At 37.0% G+C, this 25,775-nt stretch overlaps 2 protein-coding genes across 3 annotated transcripts; one reads left to right on the top strand and one right to left on the bottom strand.

Moving 5' to 3' along the window:
- Positions 1 to 706: 706 nt before the first annotated feature.
- Positions 707 to 22,376, top strand: LOC105787477 (uncharacterized). Its single transcript, XM_012613881.2, has 35 exons — positions 707 to 1,110; positions 1,218 to 1,939; positions 2,439 to 2,564; positions 2,649 to 2,734; positions 4,090 to 4,198; positions 4,321 to 4,416; positions 4,531 to 4,593; positions 4,681 to 4,740; positions 5,576 to 5,644; positions 6,328 to 6,409; positions 6,594 to 6,646; positions 7,063 to 7,161; positions 7,236 to 8,468; positions 8,673 to 9,674; positions 9,749 to 10,084; positions 10,286 to 10,544; positions 10,634 to 10,856; positions 10,953 to 11,343; positions 11,930 to 12,079; positions 12,191 to 12,412; positions 12,546 to 12,767; positions 13,041 to 13,694; positions 14,298 to 14,558; positions 14,645 to 14,992; positions 15,486 to 15,898; positions 15,982 to 16,411; positions 17,023 to 18,321; positions 18,707 to 18,967; positions 19,046 to 19,336; positions 19,437 to 19,856; positions 20,045 to 20,476; positions 20,708 to 20,986; positions 21,156 to 21,707; positions 21,785 to 21,994; positions 22,085 to 22,376. The coding sequence occupies exons 1-35, from the start codon at positions 1,053 to 1,055 to the stop codon at positions 22,202 to 22,204; spliced, it is 11,631 nt and encodes a 3,876-aa protein (XP_012469335.1). The 5' UTR covers positions 707 to 1,052; the 3' UTR covers positions 22,205 to 22,376.
- Positions 22,294 to 24,105, bottom strand: LOC105787479 (uncharacterized). Of its 2 annotated transcripts, none has more exons than XM_012613883.2 (3): positions 23,841 to 24,105; positions 23,094 to 23,737; positions 22,294 to 23,011 (listed from the first exon to the last, which is right to left on the bottom strand). In XM_012613883.2, exons 1-3 carry the CDS (start codon positions 23,920 to 23,922, stop codon positions 22,460 to 22,462), a joined length of 1,278 nt encoding a protein of 425 aa, XP_012469337.1. In that variant the 5' UTR covers positions 23,923 to 24,105; the 3' UTR covers positions 22,294 to 22,459. The 2 variants fall into 2 exon arrangements, with proteins under 2 accessions (XP_012469337.1, XP_012469338.1); XM_012613884.2 differs by having other exon boundaries at positions 23,094 to 23,734.
- Positions 24,106 to 25,775: the final 1,670 nt, after the last annotated feature.

Here is a 25,775-nt window from a genome sequence, read left to right as displayed (position 1 = left end):
AAATTTGAGAAAGTTTGAGCAAAAATATTAGACCCGAAAATGAGATTGGGTAAAAAAAATAAACCCGTTTAAAATATAAGCCGGGCTTAGGCTTGAATGTTCAAGGCTCAAGTTCGGCCCGACCTATTTTTAATACTTTATATTATATTATTTTTATATATCATGTAATTTAAAACACATTAAAAAAATAGACATCTACTAAATATATAATACTACTCTAATATAAATATTAAAATAATGTTAAGATGACTGTATAAAAACTTTCAAAAAAAAATATGAAGCCCTATGTGATAGCTTGATGGTCAAGAGTGTTTACTACATAGGTGTAACTTGGGTTCAAGTCACATTGGTTGTTTTTGAGCTTTGCCCTGTTATTTTAATTTTAAAAAAAATATTTATTTTAAATTTTTTTAAAATAATATGGACGTATTTTAAAATAGGTTGAAGTTAATCTTTTGTAAATATGAGCAGATTGAAGTAAAATTTTAAGTTAATATCTCAAACTGGATCGGACTTAAATAAATATAAAATATGTTAATATTATATTTAAATCCAGCTTAAATCTGGCCGGACCCATGGTGCTAGGCTAATCTCTAGATCATAGGTCCAACAATTGAAGCCCATTACTCTCGGATACGATAAAACGGATCCTCCGCATCAGTCAACACAATTAGGCCTATAAATCCATTAATTACAGTCAAGGGATTACTCAACTTTCAGCGAATCCTCGACCGCCATGAGCTCACTAGAGAAAAGAGAGGGAACGTGACCAGTAAATTACATCACGAACTGCAGTTTTTTTCTCTCTGGGTTTTTTTTCTTTCTGAAATTAATTTTCAATTCCGAAAACCTAATTTCGAACCAAAAATAGTTATATTTAAAGCCGTGCAAGAGTTACAAATTCAGAGTTAAAAGCTTTTCACAAATTTTGCAGTTGTGAAGAAGAAAAGAGGTTCAAGAAACAAGAAGTAAAAAGAAAGTGTAACAGTGGGAAAAACCCTAAAGCTTGAAAAAAAAGCTTGGGGTTTTTGTTTTTTTCTTTGTCTACAACAATGAGTCCCATTCAGAATTTCGAGCAACACTCTCGTCACCTCGTGGAACCTGACCTACGTATACCCTTTACTCTTTCTTACTCTTTTTCATTAAATTGATGGAATGATATACTATTTTTGTTGTGATTTTTGATTTTTTGTTTTTGTTTTTGAAAAAAAAAACAGCAATTCAAACGAGGTTACAAATGGTAATGGAGGTTAGGGACAGTTTAGAGATAGCTCACACAGCTGAGTACTTAAATTTCCTCAAATGTTACTTCCGTGCTTTCTCGGTGGTTCTCTTACAGGTTACGAGGCCTCAATATAGTGACAATCATGAGCATAAAGTGCGGAATGTTGTGGTGGAAATTCTCAATAGGCTTCCTCATAGTGAAGTTCTTAGACCATTTGTGCAAGACTTGTTAAAATTAGCCATGCAAGTGTTAACTAATGATAATGAAGAAAATGGGTTAATTTGTATTCGGATTATCTTTGATCTTCTTAGGAACTTTAGGCCTACTTTAGAAAATGAGGTTCAACCTTTTTTGGATTTTGTTTGCAAGATTTATCAGAACTTTAGGTTGACTGTTAGCCATTTCTTTGATAATGCTGCTGTGGGAATGGAAGTAGATGTGAAGCCTATGGATACTTCTTCTGTGGATCAAGGGATTACTTCGAGTGGATATGTTGGGAATGGGCAGATGAATCCCAGTGGGCGGTCATTCAAGATAGTTACAGAGAGTCCACTTGTAGTTATGTTTCTGTTTCAATTGTATAGCCGTCTAGTACAAACTAATATTCCTCATTTGTTACCATTGATGGTTGCGGCAATATCGGTTCCGGGACCTGAAAGGGTTCCTCCCCATTTGAAGACTCATTTCATCGAGTTAAAAGGTGCACAGGTTAAGGTGTGTGATTCGTTCTTTCATGCTCTCCATTTACTTGTTGTTTTGCTGCATAATAAAATGATTTTTACTGTACAACTTATTCTAGGAAATGCTCTTGAAGAGCATGATTGGGTTGCTTGAATCTTTGCATGCCTAAGAATATGCATGATATGTTTCTGAAGTGCTCTTGTTTTGAGTTTTTCCTTGAATCATATCAGTTTTATGAAGATAACTGAATTGAAAACTGAAATTTTCACGCTGTTTTGCTTAAGGATGTAAAAGGCTGTAGCCTTTTCAGAATCCTTTAAAGGACTGATCCTTGGAACTCACTGGGCTGGAAACATGTTAGAATACTTTTCTTGTGCACATCCTCTCAAAATTTCATTTTTGCTTGTATTAGATCTTTTCACTTGAGAGAAATCGGAAAAGTAACCTCTTTAGTTTTAGTATTATGAAGCACTTTAATTTCTCACTGCATGTACTCTATTTCTTTCGTGATTTTTTCTCTCCTCTATCGCAGACAGTTTCCTTTTTAACATATCTCTTGAAGAGCTTTGCTGATTATATAAGACCACATGAAGAAAGCATATGTAAAAGCATTGTGAATTTACTTGTTACATGTTCTGACTCTGTATCCATTAGAAAGGTGAGTTGTGTCTGAATTCTAATCTCCTTTTTTTAATTTTGGTTCCTCTGCTTTTAGTTTTGATGCATATTGTGTTGAATGCAGGAGTTGTTGGTAGCCTTGAAACATGTTTTGGGCACAGATTTCAAGAGGGGTTTATTTCCTTTGATCGACACGCTATTGGAAGAGAGGTAAAGGTTTTGTTCCCCCCCTTATCTATATTGTTACATCAAGATGAATCATTGAACTATGATAAAGATCTTATATTGTCAAACTTATTGTGTTAAGTGAGAGATCAAGGGATAGTCTCAATTCTGTATGTTTTTGACGTTATGTTATATGATAAACAATTAAATCCGCAAGTGGAAAAGAACAATTAAGCAGATTTCAACCTCAACAATGATTTTGGAGTCAAATTAGTGGAAATTCAAGCATGTTTTATGTAACTCAGAATAAACCAGTGGCAAATTAAAACTTTATATTCAAAGAACTGCCTTGTGGTGATATCAGTTCCAGAAATCCTTGGATGATTCAACATATTTTACTAACACAATACAATCTTTAGTAGTTGTCAATTATCATTTCCAGCAGAGCTTGAAGGCTAAAAGAAGGATCTTTCTTTCTTGTATCTTTTATATATTTGAAGGACAAATTTGTTCCAGTAACAAATTTTGTCTCTTAGTCCCAAAATTCCGGGAGGACCCTGTACCTTAATCTATTGATCATCTTGGACCCTAAAATTTAGCTTGACTGTGTGATTGGGTGGACCTTTTAGTAACTTCCTTAAAGCTTTGTTTGGAACTTTGATGGATAAGTCTTCTGTTAGGTTAGGGTTGAGCAAGAAAAACAGAGAAACCAAAAACCAACCTGAACCGAGGTGTGGATAGTTTATGAAATGCAAGTTAGAAAACTGCAGTTACCTAAATCAAACTGAATTCTATTTTTTATTTATAATTAATTTAAATTTTTTATGATGTAAAAATAAATGTTTTATATTTAAAATAGAAAATAACTAAAAAATTTTATATAATTTTTTCCTCAAAAAATACCATTTAAGAGTCATGGATTATGTTGCATTTACTTGGTTTTTTTTTTTTTTTTTAGAAATATTTATGCAAAGGACTTTGACACATTACCACATAATGTCCAAAATCTATAAAACAAAGCTCATTTTGTCAAAATAAGTCCAAAAAACCAAAATCCAAAATTGGTATGGAAAAACTGAGAATCAAACTGAATTATCATGGGTGGTTCAAAAAATCCAAAAGACCCAATTGAACTGAACTCACCCCTATGTCTGGAATGCTTGGCTAGAAATAACAGTTCCTAGGATGTATCTTATGTTATTTAGTATTTCTTTTGCCTTTAAGCATGTGTGATTTACCAACTTGGCTGGAGCGTTTGGTTGTTCAACTTTAGCACTGATATAAATTTATAAATTTGCACAAAAATTGCATAGCTAAAATATTTTTTGCTCTGACCTGTGTATCAAATTCAAGTTACTGCAGACCCTTGCATTTGATATCTTCCTTCTATTTTAATTCAGGGTCCTAGTTGGAACTGGACGTGCTTGTTTTGAGACTTTGAGGCCATTAGCATATAGTCTGCTGGCAGAGATTGTTCATCATGTCAGAGGGGACCTCTCCCTCTCACAGGTATGGATATCAGATCAGGGTTTTATCTTTCTCTCCCCTTCCTCTTGTTATAGGTTTAAAGATTGTCATGGACCAAGTTGACTTTTTGTTCTGATGCTGATAAACTTTATTTGTTGCTGCAGTTGTCACGAATCATTTACTTATTCTCAAAAAATATGCATGATGCTTCATTGTCACTTGGCATTCATACAACTTGTGCTCGTCTGATGTTAAATTTGGTGCCTTACCTAACTCTATTACTACTATATTTTCTTTGTGTCTTATTTCTGATGTGGTGAGATCATCTCATGTTTGCTGCTGACTATGCCACCGAATTTCCTTTTGAAATTTAGGTGGAACCAATTTTCGAGAAGGGGGTCGACCAGCCAACAATGGATGAAGCACGGGTTTTGTTGGTATGTGTTTGATGTAAGATTTCTGGTAGCTTTGCTTGAATTGATTGATTTGATGGGTTTTTCTCTTGCATCCTTGTTTTTCTTCAGGGGCGTATTTTGGATGCTTTTGTCGGGAAATTTAGTACTTTCAAGCGTACAATTCCCCAGGTAAGTATGATTATTGAACTTTATGGTACCCAGCTTTAATCTAGAAAAATTGTTCCTGTAACTGATCATTTTTGTTTTAGTGCCTTTGCTATGATGTCCTAGGAAACTTCTTTACATCTTTGGGTTAACTAGCTACTGATAGCTGTCTGACTGTAAATGTTCATGTGCATGGTTTTCACTTTCTAACAGTTTGTCTTGTGGTTCTGATTTTCTCATCTGGGTTCTTTAAATGTGGCTTGTTACGTGCTTAGGCAATGAAAGAGGAGGTTTGTAATTTGAATCTTCTGTGCCCTAAACCATCTGAAAGGAAAAGTGTGCTATGACTTTGTAGTCTAATAAGTGCCATATTTTTTTCTTGCGCCCCATGAAGCTTTGGAAAGTTGGCAAAAGGACTCAGTTTTAGCTGATGGGCTATGACATTTTTCTGAGCTATAACGTTTAATTTTATTTGCTCAAATCAATTCTCTTTCTTATCCTCTTGTATAAGAATAATTTACAAGGACACAGGACATGTTAGGATAACATTCTGTTTTTCAGACTGCATTAAATTAAGATGGACCATTACATGCTTGTTTATGTATTTGGATAAAGGCTTTTATGCATCTATCTCTTATCTTACTATCTTAAGATATTATTCTTTGTTCAACTTGTATTTCCGAATGATTGATTGACCCTATTTGGCTTTTCCAAAATTTCTATAATTTTTGTTTCTCAAAAGACGAATGTGGATCATGTCGTGGGATCAACTTCATTTTTGGCTTTCCCTCTGGATTCTTTTTAAAACTTCTTTTAGGACTATGTGCTATATTAATGTATTTCTGTTGTCTATTCATAGTTGTTGAAGGAGGGTGAAGAGGGAAAAGATCGTCCTACACTGAGGTCAAAGCTTGAGCTTCCTGTTCAGGTTTTTTCAATAATTATTTGTATTAATTTTAGTTGCTCTAGTCTATTACTCTATTATTCAGTTGCTGACTGAGGCTCTACACGTATCTGTTATTTTGTTGATAATCAAGTAGGTCTTGTTCTCAATGTATTTATTTCACTTTTCCGCATGATATGAATGTAGACTTCCTTTTATCATGAATTGGTAAATGTAGGGCCCGTATAACTATCACTGTTATATATGTTTGGATGTTTGCCTCTGGGCTACTGTTTGAATTGAATATTCTATGCTGTAGCTAAGGAACTCAGGCTAGAGAATTCAATGTTCTTTCTATTAACCAACTATATAAGTCAAGATTTGAAGGTTAGGCCTATAATAAATCATGAGCTGTAGTTCTACATTTAGTATTCCCCCAAAAAAAAGTTCATGGGTCAGATGTTCCTAAGAGAATGTGAAACTAGATTCATGTACTGACAGTAATCTGTCCAGCAAATGAATTTTGTAAGTTATAGCCTGTTTGATATTGCAAAATGACTTTGGTCTAGCATCTAGCTTCGAACTTCTATTTTGTGAGAATGTCTCCAAACTTTCTAGGATGTCTTGCGTCAGACTAAATTTTCTTGACATTATTTAGAAATTGAAATCTTATTGCACCTTTTAATTTACTACACCATGTCCGATTTTGATGTATCTGATGCTTGCAGGCAGTTCTGAATTTGCAAGTGCCAGTGGAGCATTCTAAGGAAGTGAGTGACTGTAAGAATCTAATTAAGACCTTGGTTGTGGGTAGGTTATCTCGTTTAATTTTTCATATAGTGTTAGAAGGTTATTTTGTTATGTTCCTAGAGGATATGATGCTACTCTGCTAGTATATATCTTCTCTTATTTTTATTCTTAACATGCCCTGATTCCCATCCAAAAGAAAAAAAAATGGAAATACCCTCTAATCCTTGGCTGGATGCATTCATAGGAATGAAGACCATCATATGGAGTATAACTCACTCGCATTTGCCTCGATCACAGGTTTTATTTTCTCCTGTTCTTTTTCTTTTTTATTCCTCATTTTCCTGAAAAGTTTGTTAAGCTTTCATCTTAAAACCGATTGAGAATAGGTGGAGGGGCCAACTATAATATAAGACCACAGGAAACCCTTTATTTAATGGATGTGGGATAACACCCTCACATTGTAGCTCAACAATGGCCTACACATGGATAGCATCACTGGGGATTGTCAACCTCACATGGGGTTAGGCAGGAACAACAAAATGCATCTGGGCTTTTATTCCACGTTAAGCATTCAACTTAAAACCAATTGGTAATAGGCCAAAGGTGCAACTTTAATATAAGACCACAGGAACCCGATGCTTAATAGATGTGGGATAACACCACTTCACAAAGTTGAATTGTATTATCTCATGTCATTATTTTCTACTATTTAGGGTTCGTCTTCTACTCATGGAACACACCAACAAGTTCTTGTCTCACCAACTTCCAACTTGCCAGCTCCTCAAGCGTTCAAAGGATTAAGAGAAGATGAGGTATGATACTAAGATGATTAGATCTAGGGTGGGCTTCTAGGCATGACTAAATCTTCTGGTTTTGATTTTGGCAGGTCTGGAAAGCTTCTGCTGTTTTAAAAAGTGGTGTACACTGCTTAGCACTCTTCAAGGAGAAAGATGAGGAGAGGGAAATGCTTCAACTATTTTCTCAAATTCTGGCAATTATGGAGGCACGGGATCTTATGGACATGTTCTCGTTGTGTATGCCAGAGCTTTTTGAATGCATGATTTCTAACAATCAACTGGTTCATATATTTTCTACTCTTCTGCAAACTCCCAAGGTTTACCGTCCATTTGCAGATGTTTTGGTTAATTTTCTTGTAAGCAGCAAACTTGATTCTTTGAAGCATCCGGATACCCCTCCAGCCAAACTGGTTTTGCATCTCTTTAGATTTATATTTGGGGCTGTAGCAAAAGCACCTGCAGATTTTGAACGTATTTTGCAGCCTCATGTGCCTGTAATCATGGAAGTTTGCATGAAAAATGCTACTGAAGTCGAGAAGCCTCTTGGCTATCTGCAACTTCTACGTACAATGTTTAAAGCGCTTGCTGGATGCAAAATTGAACTCCTATTGCGAGACTTAATTCCTATGCTGCAACCTTGCTTAAATATGCTCCTGACAATGCTTGAAGGTCCAACTGCTGAAGACATGAGGGACCTTTTGTTGGAGCTTTGCTTAACGTTGCCTGCACGCCTAAGCTCCTTGTTACCTCACCTTCCCCGGCTAATGAAATCTCTTGTATTGTGTCTTAAAGGAAGTGATGACCTTGTAAGCTTAGGTTTAAAAACTCTTGAGTTTTGGGTTGACAGTTTAAATCCAGATTTCCTGGAGCCCAGTATGGCTAATGTGATGTCAGATGTGATTTTAGCTCTATGGTCTCATTTGAGGCCTGCACCATATCCTTGGGGTGGGAAAGCATTGCAACTCCTTGGCAAATTAGGTGGTCGTAATAGACGTTTTCTCAAAGAGCCTCTAGCACTTGAGTGCAAGGAAAACCCAGAGCATGGGCTTCGCCTGATTCTTACATTTGAGCCCTCAACCCCATTTTTAGTTCCATTAGACCGATGCATAAATCTAGCTGTAGCTGCTATTATGCACAAAGATGATGGCATGGATTCTTTCTACAGAAAGCAGGCTTTAAAATTCCTTCGTGTTTGCTTATCATCCCAGCTTAACCTGCCAGGTAATGCTTCAGATGAAGGTTATACACCAAAGCACTTATTATCTTCTTTGGGTTCAAGTGTTGACTTGTCTTGGCGCAGGTCTGAGACGACAGATGCAAAGGTTAGACTCAAGAAATTATGCTATTCCCTTTTAATGCAGCTGCATATCACTGCTATTCCTACTAGTTTTATCTCATGCATTCTTGGGTGTTACATCTTTTTCCAAGATTTTTGGAGAGCTGTTTCAGGAAGTGCTATTATTATGTTTATCATTTAAACTATTGTCCTATTCGAAATAGCAATTGATATGAATATCCTTCTGCAGAGTGACTTGGGTGTAAAGACAAAGACCCAGCTTTTGGCTGAGAAGTCGGTTTTCAAGATTCTGTTAATGACCATCATTTCTGCCAGTGCAGAACCAGATCTGAGTGACCCCAAGGACGAATTCGTTGTCAACATTTGCCGTCATTTTGCTATGATATTTCATATTGATCAGTCATCAATGAATACTTCAACCGCATCTTCTTCTCTCAGTGGTCCAATGCTTTCATCAAATGTAAATACTAGTTCCAGGTCAAAAACTAGCAGTTCTTCTAATCTGAAAGAGCTGGACCCCTTAATCTTTTTGGATGCTTTAGTTGATGTGCTAGCAGATGAAAACAGGCTTCATGCAAAAGCTGCTCTTAGTGCTTTAAATGTGTTTGCTGAAACACTCCTGTTTCTTGCTCGTTCAAAACATGCCAACATGCTGATGTCCAGAGGAGGCCCAAGTACTCCTATGATTGTTTCTAGCCCCTCAATGAATCCTGTATACTCTCCACCTCCAAGTGTTCAGATCCCAGTTTTTGAGCAACTTCTGCCTCGGCTGCTGCATTGTTGCTATGGAAGTACATGGCAAGCACAAATGGGAGGTGTTATGGGCCTTGGTGCTTTAGTCGGAAAGGTCACTGTTGAGACTCTGTGCCTTTTTCAAGTTAGAGTTGTTCGGGGTCTGGTATATGTTCTTAAAAGGTTGCCTGTTTATTCTAGCAAAGAGCAGGAAGAGACAAGTCAGGTTCTTACGCAGGTTCTTCGAGTAGTAAATAATGTTGATGAAGCAAACAATGAACCACGTAGGCAAAGCTTTCTAGGAGTGGTTGATTTCCTTGCTTCAGAATTGTTCAATCCAAATGCATCTATTATTGTTAGAAAGAATGTGCAGTCTTGTTTGGCACTTTTAGCCAGTAGGACTGGCAGTGAGGTATCTGAGCTTCTTGAGCCTTTGCATCAATCAATGCTTCAGCCTCTTATAATGCGACCACTTCGAGCTAAGACTGTTGATCAGCAGGTAACCATGGTGTATAATCTTGTGAATATCTTCTTTGAATGTTTCCTCTTTCTAACTTTTTGAGTGGCTTATAGGTTGGAACGGTTACGGCTTTGAATTTCTGCTTGGCCTTAAGGCCCCCTCTTCTCAAGTTGACACCAGAATTGATTAATTTCCTCCAAGAGGCTCTGCAAATAGCTGAGGCTGATGAAACCGTTTGGGTGGTAAAGTTCATGAACCCAAAAGTGGCCACATCATTAAATAAGCTTCGAACAGCTTGCATTGAGCTACTTTGTACCACAATGGCATGGGCTGATTTCAAAACTCCTAACCATTCAGAATTACGTGCAAAGATCATTGCCATGTTTTTCAAGTCTTTGACCTGTAGAACTCCTGAAATTGTTGCTGTTGCTAAGGAGGGTTTACGACAGGTATGCCAAACTTCTATGGTATAGTTGTCTGTTGATAACTTGGGTTGCTATTTCTTTTATTTATTTTTAAATGGTTTGGGGGAATGCAATTCAATTTTGCCTTTTTGAACTGGGGGGTACATGCACTACAGTTTGCACAAACTTCAGGTGCTTGGTTGTTATTTTAGTCCGTAACTATTTCTCCTTGTCATCTCTGTTCAGGTTATTAATCAACAGAGGATGCCCAAAGAGCTTCTACAGAGCAGCCTGAGGCCTATCCTTGTCAATTTAGCACACACCAAGAATCTCAGCATGCCTCTTCTGCAAGGTCTGGCACGCCTGCTTGAACTTTTATCTAATTGGTTTAATGTCACTTTGGGTGGAAAGTTGTTGGAGCACCTTAAGAAATGGTTGGAACCTGAAAAACTTGCTCAGAGTCAGAAATCATGGAAGGCTGGTGAAGAGCCAAAAATTGCTGCAGGTAATAGATTTTAAAATTTTTCTACTAGGATGAAATGAAACTTATTTATACACTTTGCATGTATAAAATTATTTATCTTGTTTATGCAGCTATCATTGAACTTTTTCATTTGCTTCCTCATGCTGCATCAAAGTTTCTTGACGAACTTGTTACGTTGACAATTGATTTGGAGGGGGCTCTTCCTCCTGGCCAAGTATACAGTGAGATCAACAGTCCATATCGCCTTCCACTTACCAAATTCTTAAATAGATATGCAACTCTTGCTGTTGATTACTTTCTTGCTCGTTTAAGTGAGCCAAAATACTTCAGACGGTAAGGTTATGATTCTTGTTTTTGCTGTTAATATCAATCCACTCATGGTAGTTCAGTAACTGTTTTCCTTGCTCCATTTTATGGTATACATTCCAGATTTATGTACATAATACGTTCAGATGCTGGTCAACCTTTGAGAGATGAACTTGCAAAGTCACCCCAGAAGATACTCGCTAGTGCGTTTCCTGAATTTTTAAGCAAATCTGAAGCAGCAATGACTTCTGGGTCTTCAACTCCAGCTGCTGCGTTAGTGGGTGACGAAGGGCTTGGGACTTCTCAGGTTGATAGTTCTAATTTACCACCAGTAACCTCTACTGCAACTTTAGATGCTTATTTTCAGGGGCTTGCGCTAATTAAAACGTTGGTAAAGTTGATACCTGGCTGGCTTCAAAGTAATCGTCTTGTTTTTGATACACTGGTACTTGTTTGGAAGTCGCCTGCAAGAATATCTCGTCTACAGAACGAACAGGAGTTGAACCTTGTGCAAGTAAGTTCAATTTCACCATAGACACAAGCATATGACTCTTCATGTTACTTGGAAAGATTGACAAATAATTTCTGGACATGTTCATTCTCCTTCTATGCGTAAATTTTTATTCTTTTATTGATTATTCTAGCGTTAAATGTGTGCTTCTATTTTAGCTTTATGTATGTTAAATGGCAAGTGCTATGTTGTAGTACTTTTTTATCTCAAAAACCATTCCAGAGACATTTTTTTCACTTCTCTGTGTTTAAAAAATTGGCCACAGCTTTATACCATGCTTGTCTTTGGTCCATTGACACTTACATTTTATTTTTGAGGTTAATCCTATATCCTTAGGCACTCATAAATACAATTTTAAGCTTTCTTAAACACTTCATTTTGACCCCTGAAGAAGGAATCTGTCAGCTTGTATTCGGCATGGATCATGGATCTTTTTGTTGTTCGGACATTGTTATTGGCTGAGGTGTTTTAAGTTATGGCTTACTACAAATTTTTGTGATTTTTCTTGGAAAGATCTGCATTTTCTGTGGGTGCCAATGCGTATGTGGCACTTGATCTTTATTTGATAATAGTAATTTCTTAAATGCAGGTGAAAGAAAGCAAATGGCTTATCAAGTGCTTCTTGAATTATTTACGACATGACAAAAACGAAGTTAATGTTCTCTTTGATATCCTTTCGATCTTCTTGTTTCATAGTCGCATTGATTATACTTTTTTGAAGGAGTTCTACATTATTGAGGTATCTAATTAACTTTTTGAATATGCTTTTATAATTTGACACTATCTTCGTATGTTAAGTTTTCTTGGTTGTGATTTTGATGATGTCGTAAGTGGCTTTCCTTGATTTCAGGTTGCCGAAGGTTACCCACCCAACATGAAGAGAGCACTTATGTCGCACTTTTTGAACCTTTTCCAATCAAAACAACTTGGTCATGATCATTTGGTGGTTGTGATGCAAATGCTCATTCTTCCGATGCTTGCTCATGCTTTCCAGAATGGCCAAAGTTGGGATGTTGTTGATCCTGGTATTATTAAAACAATTGTTGACAAGCTTCTGGACCCTCCAGAAGAGGTGGTCCTTCGCACCTATGTTTTTATTTAATTAATAATCCCTGTTTAGCAATTTCCTTTTTCATAATCAATATGATTATTGGGCCCCCCCCCCCCCCCTTTTAATTTTAACACATTCTACTTCTCTATTCAAGGTTTCTGCTGAATATGATGAGCCTTTGAGGATAGAACTTCTGCAGCTTGCCACTTTGCTTCTTAAATATCTCCAGAGTGACCTTGTTCATCACAGAAAAGAACTAATCAAATTTGGCTGGAATCATCTCAAACGTGAAGATAGCGCCAGTAAGCAATGGGCGTTTGTGAATGTTTGTCACTTCTTGGAGGCCTATCAAGCCCCAGAAAAAATTATTCTTCAGGTACTTGTTTGTAGTGCAGTGTACTGGATTAGAGTATGAAGTACTAACCTGACTTCTTTTGGTGCTTGAGTTCTATTTCTTTCTTTTTTACATAATCACCGAACTGCTAATGCTGTCAAATAAATTGTAACATGTAGTTATTTTACATGACATCCACAGAATACTTGCAAGTTTAAGGTCACGTACATCACTATTGTTTATCATACTGGACCTTTTTTTTTCTTTATTAAATTAGCATTTACGAAAATATTCTGATATGGACTTAAAATGTAGGTTTTTGTTGCACTCCTTAGAACTTGCCAGCCAGAGAATAAAATGCTGGTCAAGCAGGCCCTTGATATTCTAATGCCAGCCCTACCGAGAAGGTTACCTCTCGGGGAATCTCGCATGCCAATCTGGATAAGATACACCAAGAAGATCTTGGTTGAGGAAGGTCATTCAATTCCTAATTTGATTCACATTTTCCAGCTCATTGCCCGCCATTCAGATCTATTCTATAGTTGCAGAGCACAATTTGTGCCTCAGATGGTGAATTCTCTCAGTCGTCTCGGGTTGCCATATAACACTACGGCTGAAAACAGGCGTCTCGCTATTGAACTTGCTGGATTGGTGGTTGGTTGGGAAAGAAAGCGGCAAAAGGAAATGAAAGTTGCTAGTGAAAGTGATGTCCCCGGTCAGATTGGTGATGGGTTCAATTCGGCTTCTACTAGTTCTGATCCTAAGCGTCCAGTTGAGAGTTCTACATTCCCTGAAGATCCTAGCAAAAGGGTTAAAGTTGAACCTGGTCTTCAACCCTTCTGTGTCATGTCACCTGGTGCTGCTTCATCAATTCCCAACATAGAAACCCCGGGATCTGCTGGACAACCAGATGAAGAATTTAAGCCAAATGCTGCTATGGAAGAGATGATTATCAATTTTCTTATACGAGTGAGGCTTTCTTTTAATATGTGCTTTTATGTTCAGCTTATTCTCTCTATGATACTTGGAAGTTTGGATTTCAAAGCTTCTTGATGGGCCCCTCAAATTTTTTCTGGTTTCTGCTTCCTGGAAATAATAAGTTGTTTGGTCCGATAAGTACTGTTCATTGGTTTCTTCCATGTGCGGATAACCATTTTAGCTTCACATGTACCTCAGGTTAAATTATAATTTAAATTAACTGTCGAGGTTTGAATCCATCTTCTGATTGAAAATTAGTTTCACAAATGTTCTTCAAGAATATATATTTACCAAATAAATGTCTAAATGTGCCAGGAATCTGGAAAGAAGAATTTGACATCCATCAAAATTTGGTGATGTGTAAAACTTTGCTTGTCATGTGCTTATATGGTTCTAGTCCAAGCTGAATTTAGCAAAATGGCATCAATTTTGGTCTCGTTGCCAAAATTGCTATTCATCTTTTCTTTTTATTTGCTTGATATATATATTGCAACATATCTTTTATCCATCTGAAAATTGTGATTTGTTTAGTTCATTACACATGAATTTACTTAACATTATCTTAATAAACATTACGAATTTGGTCTGGAATAGGTTGCTTTAGTAATTGATCCTAAGGAAAAAGAAGCTAGTGCTATGTACAAACAAGCTTTAGAATTGCTTTCACAAGCTTTGGAAGTGTGGCCAACTGCCAATGTCAAGTTCAATTATTTGGAAAAGCTACTGAGCAGCGTTCAGCCATCTCAGTCCAAAGACCCTTCGACGGCTCTTTCTCAAGGCTTGGATGTCATGAATAAAATTTTGGAGAAACAGCCACAGTTGTTCATCAGAAACAATATCAATCAGATCTCCCAGGTATATTCCTGCTCTATATGCTCATTCCTTTGAGATACAGGCATTTTCTAACCTTGTCATTGACATTGCTGCTACATCACTGTCAGATTCTTGAACCTTGTTTCAAGTACAAAATGTTAGATGCTGGAAAGTCACTGTGCTCCTTGTTGAAAATGGTGTTCGTTGCTTTTCCTCTGGATGCGGGTAATACACCACCAGATGTAAAGCTTTTGTATCAGAAGGTGGATGAACTGATTCAGAAGCACATTGCTACTGTTACAGCTCCTCAGGCTTCTGGTGAAGATAACTCTGCTAATTCAATTAGCTTTGTACTCCTTGTCATCGATACATTGATAAAGCTGCAAAAGAACTTCATTGATCCATTCATCTTGGTCCGCATCCTTCAACGGCTTGCCCGTGATATGGGATCAACAGGTGGCTCCCACATGAGACAAGTATGTCATTTCCTAGTTTCATTTTAAGTTTTATCTAATTACAGATAGACACAGCATGCACGGGTTTAGAAATACTCACAACCTATGCATGCATGTGTGGTTTTGCAGTTTGATTTCTTTTGGGTTCAAATTTACTGGTTCACTCCCAGCTTTCTTTTTCTGCTGCTGATAATAAGTAAACGTTAAATGAAACTAGTGGGCATGACTAATGTTAATTTGAAGTTTGACTTTGTCATGTCCTTACATATTTCTATAATGTATGTTTTTCTTCAATGGATTTTACTTCGATTTTCATGTGCCAGCAGTATTTGTGCTTGATTTGCTTCTGGTATCATGCCAACTTTAGAAATATTTTATCCCTTTGTTTCATTTGCATGAATTACCAATCACATACTCTACGTTTTAATTTTCTTTTGACATCTTGTTTGCTCAAGAACTTATACTCTTAAACCCATTTGCTTGATTAGTTGACTGAGATATCTTTTATATTTAGGGCCAGCGAACAGAGCCTGATTCTTCTGTCACTTCATCTCGTCAGAGTGATGATGTTGGAGCAGTCATCTCCAACCTAAAGTCTGTGTTGAAACTTATTAGTGAAAGGGTCATGCTTGTGCCAGAATGCAAGAGATCTGTAACTCAAATTTTGAATGCTTTGCTTTTGGAGAAGGGAACTGATGCTACTGTGCTTCTCTGTATCCTTGATGTGATAAAAGGTTGGATTGAAGATGACTTCAACAAGCAAGGCATGATAGGCACCTCTAACGCTTTTCTCACTCCTAAGGATATTGTTTCATTCCTCCAGAAGCTTTCACAGGTTGATAAGCAAAATTTCCAGGCCAGTGCCTTGGAAGAGTGGGACAGAAAATATCTACACCTTCTTTATGGCATTTGTTCCGATTCAAACAAGTAATTAGCTTGTATATTCTTCAGTTAGGTACATGTTTCATATTTTGCTTAGAATTTAATCTTATAATTTGATTCAATTTCAGATATCCAGCAGCTTTACGTCAAGAGGTGTTTCAGAAGGTGGAAAGACAGTACATGCTTGGTCTCCGCGCAAAAGATCCTGAAGTTCGAATGAAATTCTTCTCCCTGTATCATGAGTCGCTTAGCAAGACTTTGTTCAATAGGTTGCAGTTTATCATCCAAATACAGGACTGGGAAGCTTTAAGCGATGTCTTCTGGCTCAAGCAGGGTCTTGATCTCCTTTTAGCAGTGTTAGTTGAGGATAAACCTATTACACTTGCTCCTAATTCTGCAAGGGTTCTGCCAGTTGTCGCTCCGGGTTCTGTTTCAGATAATTCGGGAATGCAGCATCAGGTCGCTGAAGTTCCAGAGGGTTCTGAGGAAGCTCCTTTGACCCTTGATAGCCTTGTTGTTAAACATGCACAATTTCTGAATGAAATGAGCAAGCTTCAGGTTCTTAATACTCTTTTTCTCTAATTTATTCCTTTATGCTATATTTGGTAGGAGTATTATTTTTTATGCATGTTTTAGCATATGAACTAGCAATAAACTAATTTAACTGGTAATATTTAGCCACTCCCATGACTCAATTTTAGCAAAGAGAATGAAAATTTTTCACATATTTTGAAGAGGTCTTATTTTCTACAAGAATTTTTACTCATTTTTCTAATTTCAAGTTTAAATTTGTACTAAATATTCTTTATTTTATGTCTAACTAGTGTAATACATATGTAATAATTAAGCTTTTTTTTTTCATGTTATTATATTAGTAACCAAACGAGGCATTAATGTTCTTGGATCCTTGAGATATTGACAGGCATACAGTAATTTAGCCGTTTGCCCTGTTTTCTTTAAGGCTCATGTCCCTTTGAAAGATTGTTAAAAACAACTGTTTGTTAATAAATATCATATCCTTGTTAGTGTGTTGTCTATTCCTTCTGTTTGTGTTAGATTCCTGCCCTTGGTACTGGTTAAATACTGCAGTTGCATAAAGCTGAACAATCTGCAGTTTCTCTTTATATATAAATTATCCCATTTATGTTGACCACTTTCCTCTCATCTAGGTTGCTGATCTTGTTATTCCCTTGAGGGAGCTTGCTCATACAGATCCAAATGTTGCTTATCATTTATGGGTGTTGGTTTTTCCTATAGTATGGGTTACCTTACTCAAAGAAGAACAGGTCGCTCTAGCTAAACCAATGATAAGTCTCCTATCAAAAGATTATCATAAAAAGCAGCAAGCCAGCAGACCAAATGTTGTGCAAGCTCTATTGGAAGGGCTTCAACTGAGCCACCCTCAGCCTAGAATGCCCAGCGAACTCATTAAATATATAGGAAAAACATATAATGCATGGCATATTGCACTAGCTCTCCTGGAAAGTCATGTCATGTTATTTATGAATGAGACAAAGTGTTCAGAGTCTCTGGCTGAGCTTTACCGTTTGCTCAATGAAGAAGATATGAGGTGTGGATTATGGAAGAAAAGGTCAATCACTGCAGAAACCAAAGCTGGGCTTTCACTAGTTCAGCATGGTTACTGGCAGCGTGCGCAAAGCCTCTTTTACCAAGCAATGGTTAAGGCAACTCAAGGCACATATAACAACACTGTACCTAAAGCTGAAATGTGTCTTTGGGAAGAGCAATGGCTTTCCTGTGCCAGTCAACTTAGCCAGTGGGATGCGTTGGTGGAATTTGGAAAGAATATTGAAAATTATGAGATTCTGCTTGATAGCCTTTGGAAGTTACCTGACTGGGTCTATATGAAGGACTACGTAATCCCTAAAGCTCAAGTAGAAGAGACTCCAAAACTTCGTCTTATTCAAGCCTTTTTTGCCCTCCATGATAAAAATACAAATGGTGTAGGGGATGCAGAAAACATAATTGGAAAGGGTGTTGATCTTGCTTTAGAACAATGGTGGCAATTGCCTGAAATGTCGGTGCATGCTAGGGTTCCTCTTCTGCAGCAGTTTCAGCAATTAGTTGAAGTTCAAGAATCTGCCCGAATTCTTGTGGACATTGCCAATGGGAGCAAACTTTCTGGCAATTCTGTGGTTGGTGTGCATGGAAATCTTTATGCTGATCTCAAGGACATTCTTGAGACTTGGAGACTAAGAACTCCAAATGATTGGGATAATATGTCTGTCTGGTATGATTTACTTCAGTGGAGGAATGAAATGTATAATGCTGTTATAGATGCATTCAAAGAGTTTAGCACGACAAACCCACAACTGCATCATCTTGGTTTCCGCGATAAGGCATGGAATGTTAATAAGCTTGCTCGTATTGCTCGTAAGCAAGGCCTTTATGACGTATGTGTAACAATACTTGAAAAGATGTATGGCCATTCAACCATGGAAGTCCAGGTACTAAATGTCATGATATTAATGAACATGTTTCCACATCAATTGACTTTACATCTTTTCTTGGTCTTATTTAGGTACTAAAATTGTAGTAGTTTGTAGTTTGTCTTCTTTATATTAGCCACTACTGTATTAAAGGATCTTACATTTTCTTGAAGCCATTCAAATTTGATTTTTTTTATCTTACTTTTACAATTTTGATTAGTCTCTGTATCCAATGAGCATAAGCTAATAGTTTGCCAACTGCTGAGCATTGTATTGCTATTTTTCATCTAGTCATTCTGGTTTTTGTTAAACTAACTGATTTTTTCCTTTTTAAGAAGATTAAGGAGATGCTGTTAGTTGAAACTTTCTTACTGTTTTTTTTTTTTCTTTTGAATAAATGCAGGAGGCCTTTGTTAAGATTACAGAACAGGCAAAGGCATATCTTGAAATGAAGGGAGAACTTACTAGTGGCCTTAATTTGATCAACAGCACTAATCTTGAATATTTTCCTGTGAAACACCAGGCAGAAATTTTTCGCATTAAAGGGGACTTCTTATTAAAGTTAAATGACTCTGAAGGGGCTAATCTTGCATACTCCAATGCCATCTCCCTTTTCAAAAACCAGCCCAAAGGGTGGATAAGCTGGGGAAATTATTGTGACATGGTATTACTGTCTATACTTCAGTGATATAGATTTCAATATTTAACTATAGATAGCACTGACTTTTTGTTTCACTTATAGGCTTATAAAGATGGTCATGATGAGATTTGGTTAGAATATGCTGTTAGCTGCTTTCTTCAAGGAATTAAATTTGGTGTTTCTAATTCGAGAAGCCATCTAGCTCGTGTGCTATTTCTTCTTAGCTTTGATACTCCCAGTGAACCCGTCGGGAGATCATTTGATAAGTATTTGGACCAAATTCCCCACTGGGTCTGGCTTTCTTGGATTCCACAGCTCTTACTTTCATTGCAAAGGACGGAAGCACCTCATTGCAAACTTGTGCTTCTTAAAATTGCTACTGTTTATCCGCAGGTAAATGTTCATTTTTCTGATCGACACAATAAGCATATTATCTGTATGTTACATATTCCCTTCCACTTTTTTCTTGACTTCTTTCCATTTAAAATTCCAGGCTCTATATTACTGGCTCCGAACATATTTGCTTGAGCGCCGTGATGTTGCAAATAAATCAGAACTCGGCAGAATGACCATGGCTCAGCAAAGAATGCAACAGAATAGTGGAGGCAATTTACCGCCAGACAATCAGGTTAATCAAGTAACTCAGTCTGGTAGTGGAATTGGGTCTCATGATGGCAGTAACTCTCATGGGCAAGACCCAGAGCGATCCAATGTAACGGAGAACAGTGTGCAGACGGGGAATGACCAACCTATGCAACAAAGTTCTTCAAGCATCAGTGATAGTGGCCAGTCTGCAATGAGGCGTAATGGTTCATTAGGTTTGGTTGCTTCTGCTGCCAGTGCTTTTGATGCTGCTAAGGATATAATGGAGACCCTAAGAAGCAAGCATGCTAATTTGGCTGGTGAACTTGAGGTGAGAATTGATTGAAGGAAAGGAGCATTTGGTTTCATGATTGTTTCACATGCATTATGAAAAATGATTGGCCATTTATATTATATAGACAGACCTTGAGGTTTTAACTATTATGTTTGCTCTATTTCCTGCACCATTCTGTAAATGTCAATTGAATAATGTAAATCAAAGGTTTTGCCTTTCTGCAGGTTCTCTTAACAGAAATCGGTTCAAGGTTTGTTACTCTGCCTGAGGAGAGGCTTCTGGCAGTGGTTAATGCACTGCTGCACCGCTGTTACAAGTACCCAACTGCTACTACAGCAGAAGTTCCTCAGTCTCTTAAGAAGGAGCTCTCTGGTGTTTGCCGGGCTTGCTTCTCTGCAGATGCTGTTAACAAGCATGTAGATTTTGTTAGGGACTACAAGCAGGATTTTGAGCGTGATCTAGATCCAGAAAGTACAACTACTTTTCCAGCCACTCTTTCTGAATTGACCGAGCGACTAAAACACTGGAAAAATATACTCCAGAGCAATGTTGAGGACAGGTTTCCAGCTGTCCTGAAGTTGGAGGAGGAAAGCAAGGTTTTGCGTGACTTCCACATGGTTGACGTGGAGATTCCGGGGCAGTATTTCAGTGATCAGGTAAAAAAAACCAGTGCTTGTATATTAGTTACTGTCCTCTTCTGTTGTATAAGACGGCAAATTGGCCAGAGATAGCCCTTGTAGTTCTCCGAACTATTTGAATGCAATCTATATTATCGAAGTTCCCTGAATTTTTCAAAATAATGCAGCGTAAGCACAAAAATTGACATGCAATTTTTCAATCAATTTTGTCCTTGTTCTAATTAAAATAATTTATCTCTGGACCACTAGGAAATTGCACCAGACCACACAGTTAAGTTAGACCGGGTTGGAGCTGATGTACCTATTGTTCGAAGGCATGGAAGCAGTTTTCGCCGCTTGACACTCATTGGCTCTGATGGTTCTCAACGGCATTTTATAGTCCAGACATCTTTGACGCCTAATGCTAGAAGTGATGAGAGGATATTGCAGCTCTTCCGTGTAATGAACCAAATGTTTGATAAACACAAGGAATCTAGGCGTCGTCATATATGCATCCACACTCCCATTATAATTCCTGTTTGGTCACAGGTTATTAGTCCTGCCTGTTAAAATCTTTAATTCATTGATTCTTTTATAGTTCAGTAGATATCATATTGGTATTTTTATGTAGCTTTGAATAACCTGCTCGGCTGTTAGCCGATCGTGCTATTCCTTTAATATTCCTACCAGGTATAAGAATAGTTGGTTCTTTTAACAGGTGCGCATGGTCGAAGATGATTTGATGTACAACACATTTCTAGAGGTATATGAGAACCACTGTGCAAGGAATGATCGAGAGCCGGATCTTCCTATTACCTATTTCAAGGAGCAGTTAAACCAAGCCATATCAGGACAAATTTCACCTGAAGCTGTTGTAGATCTCCGCCTCCAAGCTTATAACGATATAACGAAGAGTCTTGTAGCAGATGGTATCTTTTCCCAGTATATGTACAAGACCCTGCCCAGTGGCAATCATATGTGGGCTTTTAAGAAGCAATTTGCTATCCAGTTAGCTCTGTCAAGTTTCATGTCTTTCATGCTACAAATCGGTGGAAGGTCTCCAAATAAGATATTATTTGCAAAAAACACGGGGAAAATATTCCAAACAGATTTTCATCCTGCATATGATGTGAATGGAATGATTGAATTCAGTGAGCCGGTGCCTTTCCGTCTGACAAGGAACATGCAAGCATTCTTCTCTCATTTTGGTGTGGAAGGCCTTATTGTATCTGCAATGTGTGCTGCAGCGCAGGCTGTTGTCTCGCCCAAAGTAAGTTTTCTGAGCATTTGTGTCTAAACTAATCAAGAAAATAACCCTATTGACCATCATGTTCATTAAATTTGCAGCAAACTCAGCATTTGTGGTATCAGCTAGCCATGTTTTTCCGTGATGAGTTGCTTTCATGGTCTTGGAGAAGACCACTTGGGATGCCCCTTGCCCCTGCTGCCGGAGGGGGTAGTATGAACCCTACAGACTTCAAGCACAAGGTTACTACCAATGTGGAGAATGTTATTGGCCGGATTAGCGGAATAGCACCACAGTGCTTTTCCGAAGAGGTAAAATTTTTTACACATTCTTCAATTAATTCTCTTCATATGTTCTCTCATCGGCTTTAAAAAAACTGCATTATTTCTTGGTTCATTCAGGAGGAGAATGTAATGGACCCACCGCAGTCGGTGCAGAGGGGTGTTACTGAGTTAGTCGATGCCGCCTTACTACCTAGAAATTTATGCATGATGGATCCAACTTGGCATCCGTGGTTTTGAATTGATGCAAGTACATTCTTTCTGTTTTGGGAGTAAAATGTACATCCTTTCTGTTTTAGAAACTTAGAACTAGAAACAAAGAATCTATATTTGTAAAAATTAATTAGTTCAATTTCCGAGGAATTTTTGCGTTGCATCAATTTTTATTTATTCAATCACTTCGTTCGTGATCTTTTCTTTTTCCAGAAAGAACAAACAAATTGAGATGACAACAAAATGAATCCCAACATCCCCACCTCTAAACCGAGATAGTTATCAATCATCGTCAACCTCATCTAGAGGAAACCGCAGGTGCTTTCCTTTCGGTGTTGGCAATCCCTTGAGTCGTATGATATCGGATGAATCCTCCTTAATCTCTGCACACTCTTCTTCAATCTCTTCATCACTGTTGTATACAAATCTAGTGTGTTTTCCTTGAAACATCTCTTCCATGCTCATCTTGCTTAAACCTTCACAAAGCTCATCAACCAATCCATCATCATCATCACCCATTTCTTCTGCATCTTCATGGTAATCATCTCCCATTTCTTCAATAGTTGTTTCGTCATCTTCATCATGGGTGCTTGCATTTACTTGGATTGACCAAACAGATGAATTATCATCATCAATGCATGATGATGATGATGATGATGATGATGATGATACCTTCTCTTTACCTGCACTACATTCATCGGTCACCATAGAGTAACAACATTCTGATGAATCCTCCGAGATTTCCGATTTCTCAGAAAACTCCACCAGCAAAGACCTTGTTATCTCACTTTTCTCTGATTCAACACCTACTCCATCAAAGATGATACTCACCACCTATAATCAGCATTTTCAATCATATTCAATTCCAACTTTAGATAAAAAAAAAAGAGAGGGTAAATTAGGTTTTAAAGTTTACCTCAGAAATCCTCAAATTTTCCTCAACAACAGGAAGAGCCATCACTATTGAGCCTTCAACTTGTGGTGTATTTGCAGGAGTAGGAGCTACAAGTCCCGTTGGAGAAACCACACAGCTTTGACCCCGAAGAAAATGACAGCTCCCTGACGGAACATTCGAAACCTCAGGTTCTTCTTCTTCGACCTTTTGCAACAGAGTCTTGACTTGACTCCTTAGTAATGCCTCACCAGAACCAGGGGTCATCATCTTCATCATTTTATTGGCTCTCCATTGCTTAGATGTTTCAGACAATGGTGTCCCCATCGCAAGCCCGATGATAGGCGAATCGTTCCTTACATCGATAAGGGCAGACCTTTCTTGTTGCTGCTGCTTTTCATTTCTTGTTTTCAAGTTACTCTTCTTCTCCGATTCTTCGTCTTTTTGGAACAGAGTCTTGACCTGACCCCTTAGTAATGCCTCACCAGAACCAGGAGTCATCATCATCATTTTCTTGGGTCTCCATTGCTTAGATGTATTTGACGATGGCGTCCCCATCGCAAGCCCAACAATAGGAGAATCATTCGTTATATCAATAAGGGCAGACCTTTCTTCTTGTTTCTCCTTTCCATTTCTTGTTTGCAACACACTCTTCTTCTCAGATTCTTCTAAAAAAAAAATCAAGAACAACGAATGAAAAGAGATAAAAATGATCAAACCAAGTTTTTCATAAATCATTGGTATTTTAAAAAGGTGAAAAAATCGACTCACTGGCATCAGAGATACTGTTGTTCAAAGCAGCCAAAGTCTGTGACCTGGTGACTCTTCTTGTAGATGAACAAGGTGTCTCCATTGAAAACCGATCAGTGAGTCGAGAAAGTTGCCGGGAAATCAGACTTTTGTTGCCTGAAGACAGCCTTCTTTTCGATGACGGAGGGAAGCTTTTCAAACTTGAAACTTTTTAATGAAATCAATGGAAAAAGAAAATCTCCGAACAGGGAATGAAAAATATGATGCTTTTCTGAAAAGCCGAAGAATTGGAGGGCACCTTATATTGAAATTTAAACGGTAAATACGAAATCCGACCGTTGGATCCTTTATTTAAAAAAAAAAAAAGAAACTAGCCGTTGGAGGGTATAAGGTGCCTATAATTTGATAATGGGTTGGATCATCTCATTTGTATGTGGGCTGATTTATGCATATTAGGGCATGAAAATTGGGCTTCTATTTGAAACTAGTATCTTTCCCTATCCAAATTTTATAACTATATCGGGTAAACTACATCCAATGTCACTAAATTAGCAGGTTCGTGTTTTAGTCATTCAACTTTAAAAAGTTACAAAATAGACAGTGAATTATTCGAAAGTTCTTATTTAAGTCACCAGGCTATTAAAAACACTGTTGTATGACATTCTCTGTTCACCAATTGAAAGCTCTCATTTCCTTTCTCTTCTATAGTTTAGTATTCTTTTCGTGAAACAATTTTAAATATCATGGATTTGTGAACAAAAATCCAAACAACTTTATTCTCGATCTCCGATATTGATCGTCAGTGCGACTTGGATCTAACGTATGTTTTAATACTCGTTAATAGGTACTGATCCATTGTACCGATCGTCACTTGGAGCTTACTAGTCGGACTTAAAAAAAAAAACTTAACAGCTCAATGGCTTGAATAAAAAACTTTTGAATAGTTTAGTGACCATTTTGTAATTTTATGAAATTAAAATAATCAAAATGTAAATTTATAAATAGTTTAGTGACATTGGGTAAACTTTGATTAAAGAGAAAAAAATATTATAGTTAGGAATGGCAGTGGATTGGGTATCTGCAATTTTGAATTATCCAAATCCGTATTTATTTATTATCCAAAATTACTTGAATAATAAATCTAAATTCAAATTAAATATTATTATTTGTCGACATTCAAATTTGCAAAAAAATACTAATTTAAAAAATTGATTTTTTGGATATAAAAAGAAATAAAAAATTCAAAATCTCTATATCAAAATTTTTAATTAAAAAAAGCATATATTTAGAAAAATGATTTAAAAAGTTAAAATTACACCAAATGCCACTAAATTTTTATTAATTTTGTTTATCTAAACATTAAAAATTTTACAAAGATATGACTAATATTATTGTATTATTACAAAAATGCCACTCCACCATTCAGTGTTGCTACTTAGGTAACCGTGTTTGACGTGGCATCTTTGTAAGTTTTAAAAGTTTAGTGACAAAAAATAAAAAATAACGCAAGTTCCGTGACAGTTAATGTAATTTACCCAAAACAATATTACATGCAATAGAAACCAAAAACGCTAAACATGTACGATAAAATAGACATGAAAAGTTAAAAAAAAAAAAAAAAAACCCTTGTTTCTAGAAGAAAAAGATAATTTATAATAACTTGTGTTTGGATGTTATTGTTAGAAAAGAAATCCACAGTTTGAAATTACTTGGCAGCCACATGTTTCATATTTGATAGCTTTTGAGTTTATGAATGACCCCATTCACATCATACCTACAAAACTTGATTTTATATTTAGTCTTTGAATTTCGTAATTTTTTTACTTTGGTCCTTAAACGTTTTTTGGTCTTCATTAATTTTAAAGCTTGACAACTTTCTTAAATTACTCCTTGAATTGCTGATTGAGTCGTAGTTTGATTGGTATGAGTATTATTGCCAATAAAGAAGGATGTGGG

Source organism: Gossypium raimondii, chromosome 2 (genome assembly GCF_025698545.1).
Source record: "Gossypium raimondii isolate GPD5lz chromosome 2, ASM2569854v1, whole genome shotgun sequence".
Classification (NCBI taxonomy): domain Eukaryota; kingdom Viridiplantae; phylum Streptophyta; class Magnoliopsida; order Malvales; family Malvaceae; genus Gossypium; species Gossypium raimondii.
The sequence above is the reverse complement of the archived record's forward strand: the minus strand, read 5'-3'. Positions and strand labels throughout refer to the sequence as shown.